At 36.4% G+C, this 14,250-nt stretch overlaps 1 protein-coding gene across 2 annotated transcripts in view; it reads left to right on the top strand.

The window, feature by feature from the left end:
• Hhip (hedgehog interacting protein) overlaps window positions 1–14,250 on the top strand; it is a 90,841-nt gene that overhangs the window by 57,815 nt on the left and 18,776 nt on the right. For both annotated transcript variants that reach the window (XM_003476846.5, XM_013160382.3), the window contains exons 8-11: window positions 2,742–2,860; window positions 4,927–5,050; window positions 5,747–5,877; window positions 9,037–9,118. In XM_003476846.5, coding sequence (XP_003476894.2) covers window positions 2,742–2,860; window positions 4,927–5,050; window positions 5,747–5,877; window positions 9,037–9,118 — 456 coding nt within the window. The remainder of the gene's footprint in view (window positions 1–2,741; window positions 2,861–4,926; window positions 5,051–5,746; window positions 5,878–9,036; window positions 9,119–14,250) is intronic.

Here is a 14,250-nt window from a genome sequence, read left to right as displayed (position 1 = left end):
ACTTTTTTTTACTTGAAAGATAATTACACATATGAAAGGAATTCATATTACCTGTTTGGTACTGTATACCATAATGAGCCACAAAAAAAAAAAAAAAAAAGGAAAACTAAGAATTATGCAGAGCAAGAGATTTTAAGCACACTTTAAAAATAGTATGAAGTACAATGTAGAAATTCTATAATTAAAGTTCCACCCAATCTTTGGTCTATTATTTATACTAAGGGGCATCTGGCCACATTCATTCATTTACTAGCTAAGTTATTATTGCTATTTAATGTTTATTGAGTGTTCACTATGTGCAAGGTGAATATTTCTCTAACTTTTTATTTTTATAATCCCTCATGCCCATCATCTCCCCTCCATCAAAGCCCAAGTCTACAGTTCATTTCCTTTTTGGCATCTCAGCAGATCTTAAAATCTGTTCGACAGGGAATACTTGAGGTGGGTTCCGGATGTGGAGGAAACTGTCACATTCCATTCCTATAGCTCAGAACTCACAGATACCACCACCAAGCAGCTCTTTGAAGTAGAGCAGCCTGAGTAACCACAGTCCCAGAGGAGCTTTCTTGCAACCTGCCTGGGGGTTCTGAGCTTTGGTGTAAAAATATGGGACGAGGTGCTTTATAGCCCATACATGTGGCAAGATGCCTGCATCCCAGAGTCCTGCGTCCTTCAGCAGCAGAAGGCCAAAGGGAGAGTCAATGTTTATATTCTTTCTCCCTTCAACAGGATTTTGAGCAGAAAGAAAAAGAAAGAAAGAAAGAGAAAGATTTTTAAAAGAAACAAATAATATATAGCAAAAATGAAGCTGTTTGTAAGCAGCTTTCTACAGAGTGCTGAATAGCTTTCCCTGTGCAGTGTCCCCTTTAAACTTTTCAGCAGTACTCAGAGTGACATCTATTCCCTATCCACACCCCACACTCCTTTTTAAATATACTGTTTTTAGAGCTGTTGTTGTACAGCAAAATTCAACAGAAGGTACAAATTCTTCCAGGGTACCCCCTAACCCTGCACAAGTATTATTATCATCCCCCATAGAATGGCACATTTACTACAATTGAACAAATACTGCATAGTATAATCAGACTCCATGGTTTACATTGTCGTATTCTAAAGCTTTGGGCAAGTGGGCAATGACACATACCCACCATCACACGGTCGTCCTGATTAGTTTCACTAGCCTCTTGTTTTATACAACATCTGAAGGTTAGAAGGGTCAAATAGTCAGCAGACCTGGTGTTCAGCTAGAGCTAAGGCTCATGGCCCCTAGCAATTCTACCTCTGGGGGAGCTAGCCAGCCTTTTCATCCAGATTTGCTACTTCTGGTTGGAGACAGGTCAAGCCTCTTTTTCCCACAGTTTTTCCATCTTCAAAAGAAAAATAATACAGGAAAATTTTCTTCACCCCTGTGAATTTAGTTCCACCTTAAGTCACAATATATCTTTGTCCTGACCCCTGCCAGGCATTGTATTCTGTGAGTCACTGAGTTACAGAGGACAATAAGGGGACTGTTGCCACCAAGGCAAATCACCCATCCTTAGCAAGCCAGGGGCAGCTTCCCTACAAATGGGATCATTTGGAGACAACAGTTGTGTTGTTTTGCTTTTTAAAAATTCATACATGACTCTCGTATCTTACAACCTAGCACCCTCTCTCAAAATTTTAGTTTTTTAAGTATTTAAAAGTCCCAATGATTTGGTTTCATTTGCAATTAATGAATTTTGTTGGCTTAAAATAACGATTCCCAGAGGACTGATTCTGCCCCCACTTTGGGATGGGGTAGAGTGAGCTGCAGCCATCTGATTGTAGAGGCCAGGGATGCTACCGAACATCCTGTAATTTGCAGGACAGCCTCTCCAAATAAAGGTGAGCTGGCCCAAAATGTCAACAGTGATGAGATTTAACCTAAGGACAATGGAGGCCTATTTTCCACATTTTTGAGAACTTCAAAAATTATATTATTCAACTTTAAAACCTTACTGACAAACATTCAGGCGATCCCTGCCCTGGTGAAACCAGGGATCCTGGTTTAAATCACAGATATTCTGGCACTCCCAGATGAATGCTGAAGAGTATAAAAACAGCTGATTTGAAAGGCATCTTGTCCAGAGACCATCTACATTTTAATTTTATTCCCTGAATTGGAACATACATTTTCCTTTGTTAGACCATCCTGAGCTTTAAAATGTAGTGATTCACCTAAGAAATATAGGACTAATACTAACTATTGTATTATATTCTATTATATTACATTATATTATAGATGTGAGTTGAAGATGACATTGATTCTTACTATACTTTATCATGGATTTTTGTTTGTCTTTGAGAAAAGGTCTTGCTCTGTAGCCAAGGCTGACCTTGAACTTGTTTTTGATTCTTTTGCTTCAGTTTCCCCAATCCCAGACTACAAGTGTGCACACCAGGCCCAGCTTCAAGTATTATATAAGAAATATTCCTTAACAAGAGAAATATTCCTTAACAAATGTTTTGAGACAGTGTGTACCTTCCTGATGACGGAGTTACCAAAAGAAACTAAAAAATACACTCCAGAAGTAATCAAGCTTCAACAAACAAACAAAAATATCAAGATAATTTTTTCAGTTGTTGCTAGTAAATCAAAACTGAATTGCTCATAGGATCTTCTGCTAGCCCACAAAAGATTTTGTCCTAGGTCGGGAATCCCCACACTGTGAAAGCTATACCATAGGAATTAATGGGTATCCACCTCTTCTGTTATGCAGATGCGCTGTGGATCGACATCCCACTGATATAAACATCAATTTAACAATACTTTGTTCAGATTCCAATGGAAAAAACAGATCAGCCAGAATCTTACAGATAATAAAGGGAAAAGATTATGGTAAGTCAAGCATAATTTGTTGATTTTGCTTTAGTTTGAGTTTGGCTTTACTTATTTATTGAAGGTAAAAAGATTTTTGCAAAATAAGCATTTGAGAAAACTTAAAAACACTGGCCTAACAGTGACCAGAGAATAAGGTACTCACTTTTTAAAAGTTAGGGGCTCACAGAGGCCCTCAGGAGTCCATGTGGATGAGTATATCTCTCATGGATTACATGGTTCTCAGTAGGTCCAAATAATTTAGTTGCTTAAAATGTTATCAGCTTGTATGACTCTCATCTAAGAATCAAGATGAATAACTTCTATTTACTTAACTTAATAAGGCAGAATTTGTAAATAAAAATAAAGAAGTGTGAAGGGTGCAGAATTTCTCAAAACTCCATATGCTAGTCTCAGCAATTAGGAAAAGTATGTTTTATATAAGAATGTGATTTTTTAAGTGTTTATTTTAGACAAAGTAAATATCGATTTGTGAAAACAAGGCATAGGATATTTAAACATTGTTTTTGATAACATGATTATTAGACTACATAGAGAGAACACATAAAATATAAAACTGGATAATAAATTGCAAGAACATTTTTAGTATTTTAGTATGTATTTCTTTTGAAGGAAGTAATATATTAAATATTATTAGGATTCAAGGAACATAGTAGATTAAGATTATTAAATTGATTGCTTCTTCTGTTTACTCATTCAATACAGATATTTATTTAGCACCAGGAATGAAACAGCTGTGTTAGTTCATGTGGTATTCAGTTATTTTTAAATTTTTTCAGGTGTATGTGTGCCTGTATGTGTCTTATAAAAGCCAAACCAAAGTATAATGTGGTTTATAAAAAAAATCAAATGAGGCACTAGTTCTGTGGACTTTTGGCTGTGGGTGTAGATTAAACTAAATTGTATAATCACATTAGCTGAGGTTCAACCAAAGTGAGTTGCAGTATTAACAGCCCTGCATTTATGTACACCCACAGTGCTTGCTAGGTACCAACCCCTATAGAAAAGGCTCATAAGTGTTTCTGATTTCATTTGTAGAAGAAGTCTATGTGGTAAGCACTATCACTGGCCACATTGTATAGATGAAGAAACCGAGGCAGAGAAAATTTAATTACAGCACAACATAATCTGGTAAAAGATGGATGTGAGCTCCTTGATGCAAAAGTTCACAACCTTAATCATTCAGTTATGCTGCCATGTGGCGTGCTGAATATTTAAAACTTCCCTAATCTTTTCTACTTTTTACTATGTATCCTGTTTACCATAATCACATGGGAGGAGCAGAGGGCTTTAAAATTACTGCCTTTCCACAAACGTTTTTGATAAAATGCTGCCTGCTGATGGTGAGTCATTTGACATTAAATACTGAGAAGTGATTTTCAGATTAATTGGTAACTGGCAGTAGAGCTTTTTCCATTGCAAGTATGTAATAGCCTGCATGGAAACATTGGAAATGGGACTGTACACTGTAATTCAGAAGGAGTTATTGCAGTAGACTTTGTTAACCGTGCAACTCTATAACCAAAACTATTAAAAACCATTTTAAGTGCAGATATTACTTGAGTAAGTGATCTTCTTTAAATTCACAATAAATGTAATTTTAAAGGCCTTTTATGTACTATACTTTTACTTTCATTAAAGTGTGAACTTTAAAACATTTTATGTAATTTAATAGATGTGTGATCCAGTTTACTAATACAATAAGCAAAAGCATTTCTAAACTGAAGATTATTTTTAAAAGTATTTTAATCTAAACTTACCACGATACCCAAAATACCTAGATTCTAATTCTACTGAAAACTTGGTGTATCATGGCAGTTATAAAAATAGCAAGTGTTTGAAGCCCATTTTTCATTTCAGTAAGCTGTACTCAGAGATCTTTTAAATTTTGATAGTATTTAAACAAAGACTAATTTTTTTCACTAAATATCTATAGCAAGGATCCATCTCTGGCATCACAAAACATACTTCAGAGTGCAATTGCCTTAATATTTGTTCATTGGGCTACATTATTTTTACTTCACAAAAATGTGTTTCATTTGATCTAATGCACTGTTTCTTTTCAGAAAGTGAGCCATCGCTTTTAGAGTTCAAGCCATTCAGTAACGGTCCTTTAGTTGGTGGATTTGTTTACCGAGGCTGCCAATCTGAAAGACTGTATGGAAGCTATGTGTTTGGAGACCGCAATGGGTATGCGTCCCAAAATCCTGTTTCCATATACCAGCTATCACATCCAGAGATAAACTGGCACACAGCCACAAAACATTCAAAAATGACTGTCTCTCATTGGGCCTCAGACCTAGAATACGCATTAACATATAATTTCCTTTTGTTATAGTATATGTGGAAAGTTCAATGAAGAATTTCCAAAGCAATGCTTTTCAAAAGACTTGATCAAGTTCTTAAAGTAATTTTTAAAAACAGTAAAGACCTTAGGTGGACATTTCTTATTACATAGTCTCTTCTCTTCATCCTAAGTGAGAATTTACCATGACAATGAATAATTTGAAACATTATTTTGAATGAGTTGTAAAATATTTTTAAAACTAATTGGGGAGACTATATATATATATATATATATATATATATTTTTTTTTTTTTTTTTTACCAGACTTTCAAGATTGAGCAATAGGATAAAATCTGTATCTACAGATAGGAATACTACAAAATCAAATTTTAACCTACTTTTTTTATGATTCTCTGGGTGAAAGATACTCAGTACATGCTCCCCATATGAGGATTTCACAGCAATCAGACATATGATAGGCTATATTATTTTTCCTTTAAGAAGTTAGATGGCATGGTTATTTCATCTCAAACATTTTATTGTGAACTTTAAGCAAACCTATATTTTTATTGTAGGTTTATAGTATGTTTTCGTTGCAGGAATTTCTTAACTCTTCAGCAAAGTCCAGTGACCAAGCAATGGCAAGAAAAACCACTGTGCCTTGGCACCAGTGGTTCCTGTAGAGGCTACTTTTCAGGTCACATCTTGGGATTTGGCGAAGATGAATTAGGTACGGTATGAATCACTTCTGTTAAGTTCTGTTCTCACTTCCTTGCTCAAGAAGGCATATTCTATAGAATAACAGCATCATCTTCCATTTGCTGATAGAATCCAATAGTGATGGCCAATAGTGATTAAAGATGGCCCAGTTATATGTTCTCTTCCAGGAATATTCTCTTGAGAGTCTTTGTATCTTAATTCCATTCTAAAAATAATGAAAGTAGTAAAACAGAAAAATAGACAAGAGCAAAAAAAAATTTGAGACCCTCCAGAAAAAAGTTTGTAAATGTCTACTCATATTTCTGATTATCTATTAAGGCACTGTGTTAGCCCTTTATCTGAGAACCTTCCCACTTACCTATGTATCTTGGAATAGAAAACAATTATCAAAATCTAAAACTTATTCTCTCTCTGTGTGTCTCTCTTTGTCTCTCTCTCCCTCTCTCTCCACTTTTGGAGGATGACATTGGCACAAGATAATCTGAGCTACAAATTTTTCCAATAAAATAGGAATTATTCACAACCCATAGGTAACATATGTTTTGGCTTGTTTATCAAAATGTACTCACTTCACAGAACAAATTGAAATTGATATGTGATCAACCAAACAGTGAAGTTTTTTTACTCTATATTTTAAATTACAATGATTAAAGTAGATTTTTATATCTCCCTCTAAAGAACAATATTCAAACTATGGCTAAAATATTCCTTTAGCTCAGAAATGAATAAAAAAGGCATAGAAAGAGAATAGTAATGCTTCCTATCTAAATTAGAATATTTTCTGTAAAAGTCCATATTGATTTTTTTACATTAAATGAAAAACACATCAGAAATAATTCTATGCATTCACTTAGATTAATAAAGGCCTCAGACAAGTCTCTTGAAATGTATAATACATATTTCAGAGCCATAGTAATACAGAGATGAAAACAAGTCCATCTAATCTCATTCGAGCAGTGAAAACATTTTACAATTAGTTTTTCCTTCATATTCTTCTATCCCATCCAAAAGAATCAGAAACATAACCTATGAAGTAATTTAAATTTCATTTTCAAACTCTGATTTTAAGAATTACTAAATTGTAGCAGTTAGAAGTGAATGGGCGGATATTGTGATTGAACCATTTTTGTTTTTCCAGACTTTACAACAAAGACTACTCATCTACAATCTTATTAGCATCACTATCATAAAAAATACCTCTGGGGCTGGGGAGTTAGCTCAGTGGCATAAGCGCCTGCCTTGCAAGCAGGCAGTCGTGAGTTTGATCCCTGGTACCGATAAAAACGAAAAAGACAAAAAAAAAAAAAAAAATACCCCTAATGTCTGTGTACCTGTTGTTTTGTGAAAGATCCAAAGATCCAAAAAATAAAGCACATACAATCTTTAACTTTCCAAATGCTACCATCTTATATATAACCTGTAACAAAAATAAATACTCTTTACATGAATTGTATTTTAATGTGAAACTCTCTAACGTCATAAAAGGAATTATGTTTTTGCACCTTTGAGTCAAAAAAATCAGTGAGATGTGTGTCACTTTTTTAATCTTAAAAATCAAGATGCCTTTGTTGTAAAGATTAAATGAGGTAAGCATATAAACTATTGGCAAAACAAAGATTCTTTTGCTTTTAAACATCATTTTTATTTTTTCTATTGAGTCTGTATTTTTAGAATGAAACTTGTGATATCCCTTTCAGAAATACAAAAATATTTAAGGGTGTTTGATACATAATTAAAAATAGAATACAGAAAAACAGGTTAAGGCAAAGGCTGTTTCATAAGTAGGAATCAATTGTAAAATTTAAAACCTTATTAACATGTAATTATAAGTAGTTTTTAATTTCCTATTCATGTAATCTATTCCATATGCTGACCTATATGGAAAAAATGATAATACACAAGGGTGGTTTTTTCATAAATGAAAGTAGCTTGGTACCAGGAGCTATAGCTTTACAGCTGAGATTATCTGTCTCTGTTTCTCCCTCCCTCTCACATTTATTTTGATACATCCTAACATATTTTCAAGAGCAAAATATTAAAATGAGCATGCCAATTCCATCTGACCTCAAATTATTAATTAGCAGTAACAACTTGGGTTAACTAAGATTTTGAGTCTTGGGCAGAAATAAATTGAGATAAAAATATTCATTCAACACTGCATTTGCAGAATATAAATGCTTACTGAGTTCCTTATTCTGTGATAAGCTCTGTACTAGGTGTTGGGGACACAGGGGCACATCAAGAGACAAAAAATCTAAACTCCTGTCATGAAATTTATATTATAAAGAAGAAAGACACTAATACATTTTAAAAACAAATATGGATTGTGTGTCAATTGGTAACCAAAGCTTTGCAGAAAATCTAGTAGTGAAGAGGGACTTGGCGGGGGGGGGGGTTGGAAAACATGCAGTCTTATTTTTTATTTATTTTTTTCATCGTGCTGAGGGCTTGAACCTAGGACCTCACACAGGCTGGGCAGCAGTTCTACCACTGAATCCCCAGTCTAGCGGGTGAAATTGTAAATAGTACAGTCATGAAAACTACGACTTAAGCTCAATCTTAAAGGAAGGGGGAAAGTGGACTTTGAAAAGACCCACAGGCGCACAGAAGCCTAAGACAGAACCCAGAGATAGAATCAGCCTCATGTATTCAGAGACACAGAGCCAAGGAGGCCAGATTAGGGTGAACAAGGGGCCAAACTGTTGTAGATGAGGTCAAAAGAGCAGCAGGCGACTAAATCTGCCACTGTTGGGACTTGGTTTTGCTCTGAGAGAGATGAGAAGCCACGGGAAGGGGTTAGAACAAAGGAAGTTCACCTAACTTACATATCTAACCTCCTCTGAAAGTAGGACTGGAGGGTAAATGTTGAGAATAAACCCAGAACGAGGCAGAAATAGGGTGCTACGGTATACAGCTGTTGCCGTGACCCAGGTGAGTGATATTACTTGCTCCTGTGGGAACACAGTGGGCTATGGAAAGAAGTGACAGAAAATGGGTGCCTTCCAGATGTGTGGTGGGGACACACCTGTGACATGCTGCCATAACCTTTGGGCAAGTGATCTTCCTGAAGAGGGGATAGAGATAGGAATTGACAGAGGAGAAGACAAATAATAATTGCTAGGCAACAGTGTCATGCCGTGAATTACCATACCATTATTTCTCTCAACAGGTGAAGTTTACATTTTATCAAGCAGTAAAAGTATGACCCAGACTCACAACGGAAAGCTCTACAAAATTGTGGATCCAAAAAGGTGAGTTTTCTTTTTAGTCCCTTTGAATCAGGTAATACTCTCTTCACGTTATTTTAGTGCATTCAAATCAGTAACAGAAGAGATGCAGTTGTCAATCAACCACGATGAACACTTCCATCCTTCCCACATGCAACCGGCTGCCCTAAGAAGACCTTCTCCTCCAGTGTGTGAGGGCCACACTTGGCCTCCAGGACTCTAAAAGCTCAGTCAAGTTGTTCTTGTCATCCCAGAGCATGCTGTATTTGTGGAATCAAAATTCTCGGGTGGAAGCCAGGGGAGGAGCCCGATGTGTGAGGCAGTGGCTTCAACTCTGGTGTTGGAAGCAATGAACCCCTTATTTTTGAGAGCATGAAAACATGTTGGCAGACATTACAGCTGCTTAGTATGATTTTTGTTAGGTAATCAGGATGTTATTTTGGCAGTGCAACATCTGAGCCTCATTTCAAAACTATCCAAAATCTCACAGCCCTCATGAAGACTAGTATGACCAAAAAATGAAAACAAGTGTTTAGTGCTTTGCCTCAGCACAGGGGAGATATGAGTGTTTTGGTCCTTTGAGGGATATAAGTATCCTGCCCCAGCTCCTTCCATCCTCTGCGTTGCACACATACAACTTTCCAGCGCCTCGAATCCTAATTAAACAGCTGTTAATTCCATGGGTGAGATCTGTCCTATCCAGAGCCGCTGTAGTTACCTGCTATCAGATAGACATTTGTCATAACAGACAAGTATTACAAAATCTAAGCATCCTCACGGATAGGACCAGGCCATGCTGAGTGTTCAGCCATACCATGCTGTAATTTTAAATTCCTTCCACATTCATTAAGTCTAGTTAAGAGAATTAATTAATGATCTGAAAAGTTAACCAAAGGCTCCACTTGAAAGCCATTAAACTGTTAATTAACCATGTTTTCCTGAAAAAGCCAGGAACAAAATGAGGACTCTTGTCCTTCCATATATCACAAAACGTTTTCTTTCCAGAAAGAACTACAGGTTGACACTGGCTACCACGGAACAAAAAGAAAAATCGACTTTAAATGGCTCACTGGCAACACTAATGTCAGAGGTTGAACACTGATAGGCTCTCTTCCCTGTTTTATAGTACACATTTTCTCTGATGCTAAGTACCCGTCCATACAATGTCATAGAGTACAGGGATTCTCCTTCCCCTCTTGAGTGTAGAATCAGTGTTCTTTTTGAGAAAAAGAGTAAATACAAAAAGCTATCAGATGATGATTGTTGAAGTTGGCCACTTTAAGAATAAGTCAAACTACTGTAAATTTATAAAAATGACAGCCTTCGAATGATTCATAATGAGGTATGGGGATTTCACTTAGATCTAATGCAGTTACAAAATAGTCACCTATTACATTGTCTAAGTTGATAACCTTTTGTAAGCTTCTTGGTAATATAATGAATTCTCTGTCTCTGTCTCTCTCTGTCTCTCTCTGTCTCTCTGTCTCTCTCTGTCTCTCTCTCTCTCTCTCTCTCTCTCTCTCTCTCTCTCTCTCTCTCTCTCTCTCTCTCTCTGTCACACACACACACACCCCAGAACTTTATCTCATCATCTGGATTGTTAGCAAATTTTACACCTTCAGCCCATTAATAGTATCTAATTACCAGGGTTTCCATAAGGGACCTTGACTTTGTGATCTTAGGGCCGCCTCTAGTAGGGTGGTCTCAGAGTGACATACCTGAAGGCCTGGCTTCTCATTACAAAGCCTGTTTCTGGTGAGTCATGTCATGTGTGGGGCCAGGGTTAAGACTGGTGTTTGCTTTTCAAAAGGTGGGGGAAGTGACAGAATCCCAGTGACACGGTCCTGTACACAGGCATAGGCAGAACTTTCAGAATTAAACTGTTTGCATAAACACTTGTTGGGAGCCTCGTGCTGTTATGATGTGAACACCAGCATTTATTATTATAGTCTTTTTTGCTAGATGAGTTGAAGTTCTGTCTAAGCAGACACTTAAGTATGTGTACAAGATTATTTTGGAAACAGGAGTTAATTACTAGCGTAGCAATGTTCAGTATATCTGCACCAGAGAAAACTATTTTTCCTAAACTTCTGGGCAGAATTTGAAGAAAGAATCTCATCAACTCTCTCTCTCTCTCTCTCTCTCTCTCTCTCTCTCTTTTACATATTAAAGGCTTTTCTCAAACACATGCACATACATTTACACAGAAGGAATTTAGAAATCACATGTAATATCTGAGTTAGCAAAAGCAGATGTGTTTCCAATATTACCATTTCAATCTGTAAAGATAATTTAGTCTAAAGCTATAAATTACATAATCATTTACATAAGCTGTAACTCATTTACACTTGGGCAATTTCCTCAGAAGACGGTGATGAAGTAACATGATATAAAAAAATCAAATATATAACTAAAAAATGAAAATTCACAAACAGAAGAATACAGTCAGGTTTCCTTCAAGCTTACCTAGAACTCAGAAGTTACTTCAGGAAAAGCAAAAACTTCCATAGAGAAGCAGAGAAGAAATTGTGCCTCTGTATCAGAAATGGGACACAAATCAGAAATATCTTCAGGGGTAAACTGGTGTTTCATGGCAGAGTGGGGTTAGAATCAAGGTAGTACCACTCACGCTACTGGTCCAGCCAAATCACAGGATTCCCAAAAAGTCTCCAGTACTGGATTCAGCTTTTCCTAGCCTGGTTCTTTCCTCCATCTGCTAAGAGTTCCCAAAAAAGGATTTGGATATACTGAGCACAAGATTGGGGCAATAATCCCCATTTCTCTTATAATAGTGCCCTCTGAAACTTGTCAGATAAGAGCAAGTCTCTTCAGACAGTCAGTTGGTCTAGTCTCTGACCCTCCTTCAGTATAGAACATTACACAAATTATCTCCCCATCCTGTGTCCCTTTGCCTGTTGAAAAAGTACGGATGATCCATGTTTCTCTGCCTCGTTTCTATGTATGACACAGGAGGGAGGTGAATAACATCCTTAAAAATCTAGTGAATTCTTTAGTGTTATTAGTACTCATTCTTGCATCCTAAAATTATTTTCGGGTAATCTCAATTTTTCAGGTTCTCTTAGTACCAAAATTAGGATAAAGATATCCATGCAGCTCTAAAAAGCTTTAAATGCCTAATTTTTAAATATTTGCATTTTGCCTACAATGCTTGCTCTGTACTAAATCTTTTCAAAATTAATCAAATGCTCCTAGGTGGTAGAAATTAAAGATTTCTCTCAAGCTTTATAGCTATAGAATACAAATTTTTCGATAAAGACAGAACATTCTTTAAGTTTATTTTAGATGAACTTAGACCAAATGATTTTTTTATCTTTATTTTGAGATATTTCCAGGGTTTATTTCTCCAAGAATTTATAAAACAAATGTATTAAGAACAATCATTTGATTTACTTACTGTGCACCCACTCTAGCTATATTTTAGAATACTGCTTATTTATTACCTCAACCTAGTCGCAGAGACCATTCCCTTAGGATGAACAATGCAAATTCCAGACAGGAGAGGTCATTTCACAAAAATGCCGTGTGTCCCCAGTCCTCTGTGACCATATCTAAAACTGCCTCTCATGCTTCCTGCCCTTTCCTTCTCTGTCCTCCCCCCAAGGTGCCACTGGTCGCCCTTTGTTTACGTTTTTTTGTAATATCTTCATCTTCCTCATTATTATGCTGGATGCTAGAATGCTACCCCCCAGAACCACTTCTTAAGGAGAAATCAGTTCTGTTTATCCTTCACATGTGTCTCAGGCAGCTCTGTCAACCCAAAGAAAGTCATACATAATAGAGCAGCTTTAGCCCAGTAAGCCAGTGAGTCCCAATTCATCAGTCAAAGTTTTATGCAAGTGGCCCCCCTGAGTTGATAAATTCCCACAGTGCCTGTTGACCCAGCTGCCAAGTCCTCTTGCAGCAGGTGGTGTTTTCATGGCCACCCTGACAGTAATACAAACTGTTTAGCAGCTCCATTGACCTTTCAGCTATTAACAGGGATACAGGCTCCACGAGGGACTAGTTTTCAAACATGACAGAATTTCTTAACACTAGAGGTCAGGAACAAGTATATGCCCTATAAAAATCCATTCGGCATGGTGGATTAAAAATCTAAAAGACAAGCATTTTCCATATTTTTGCTATTATTAATCTGCATTTCCAATAACCAAAAATGGATATATACCTACCTCCCTGTTTGTATTTTATTTTTAATATACCATGTTTTATGTATAGTAAAAATCCCTTTTCTGACATCCCTAAGCTGCTACATACCTTCTGGAATTTTAAAGACTTTTTTTTACAAAAAGAATTGGGTAAGATCAAAGTCAAAACGTGTAATGAATGGATGAGTAGGCATACATAATATATGGTAATGGCCTTAGTGTGATTCGAATTTTATTCTTGCTTTAGCAAGAATTGTGTATGTATATGTACACGTACAGAGCCACTTAAATATGCTCAGGTAATACATATGATATTTCACCAAGATGACTCTATAAACTTTCCTCCCCAGATTTGTTAAGATATTGTTCACTAACAAGAAGTGTTTATGTTTACAGTGTCCTCTCCTTACCCTTGGGTGACATGTTCCAACACCCCAGTGGCTGCTTGAAACTACAGAGAATACCAAACCCTATATATATTATGTTTTTTCCAGTGTGCCCATTTATGTGGCACTGTGATTTAAAAAAATTCTTCAGGCACAATGGAAAATTAAGAATAATAATAACTAATGACAAAGAATAGCAGTATATATTTTAAAAGTCATTTAAAATGTATTAATTATTTCTAGAATCTTCCATTTAATATTTTAGGCCCACAGTTGAATTCAAGTAACTAAAACTATGGAAAGCTGTAAGAGGAAGGTCGGTATGGTGGCACGATCCTGTATTTCCTGCACTCTTGGAGGCTGAGTCAGAAAGATCAAAAGTTTAAGCCCAGCCGGGGCAATTTGGTGACCCAAAAAATAAAGTGTTGGGGATATGAAGGCTGGGGTTCAACCCTCAGTACCCAAAGAAAAAGGAAAGAAAAGAGATGTATAAGAGGGCTGAGAATTTTGCCCAGTGGCATAAGTGCCTGCCTGGCAAGCATGAGGTCATGAGTTTGATCTCCGGTACCAAAATAAAAAAAGAGAGAGATGTGTAAGAAAAACT

The sequence above is a fragment of the Cavia porcellus genome, unplaced genomic scaffold, assembly GCF_034190915.1.
Source record: "Cavia porcellus strain 051 isolate PalLab524CR breed Dunkin Hartley unplaced genomic scaffold, mCavPor4.1 scaffold_14, whole genome shotgun sequence".
Taxonomy (NCBI): domain Eukaryota; kingdom Metazoa; phylum Chordata; class Mammalia; order Rodentia; family Caviidae; genus Cavia; species Cavia porcellus.
The sequence above is the reverse complement of the archived record's forward strand: the minus strand, read 5'-3'. Positions and strand labels throughout refer to the sequence as shown.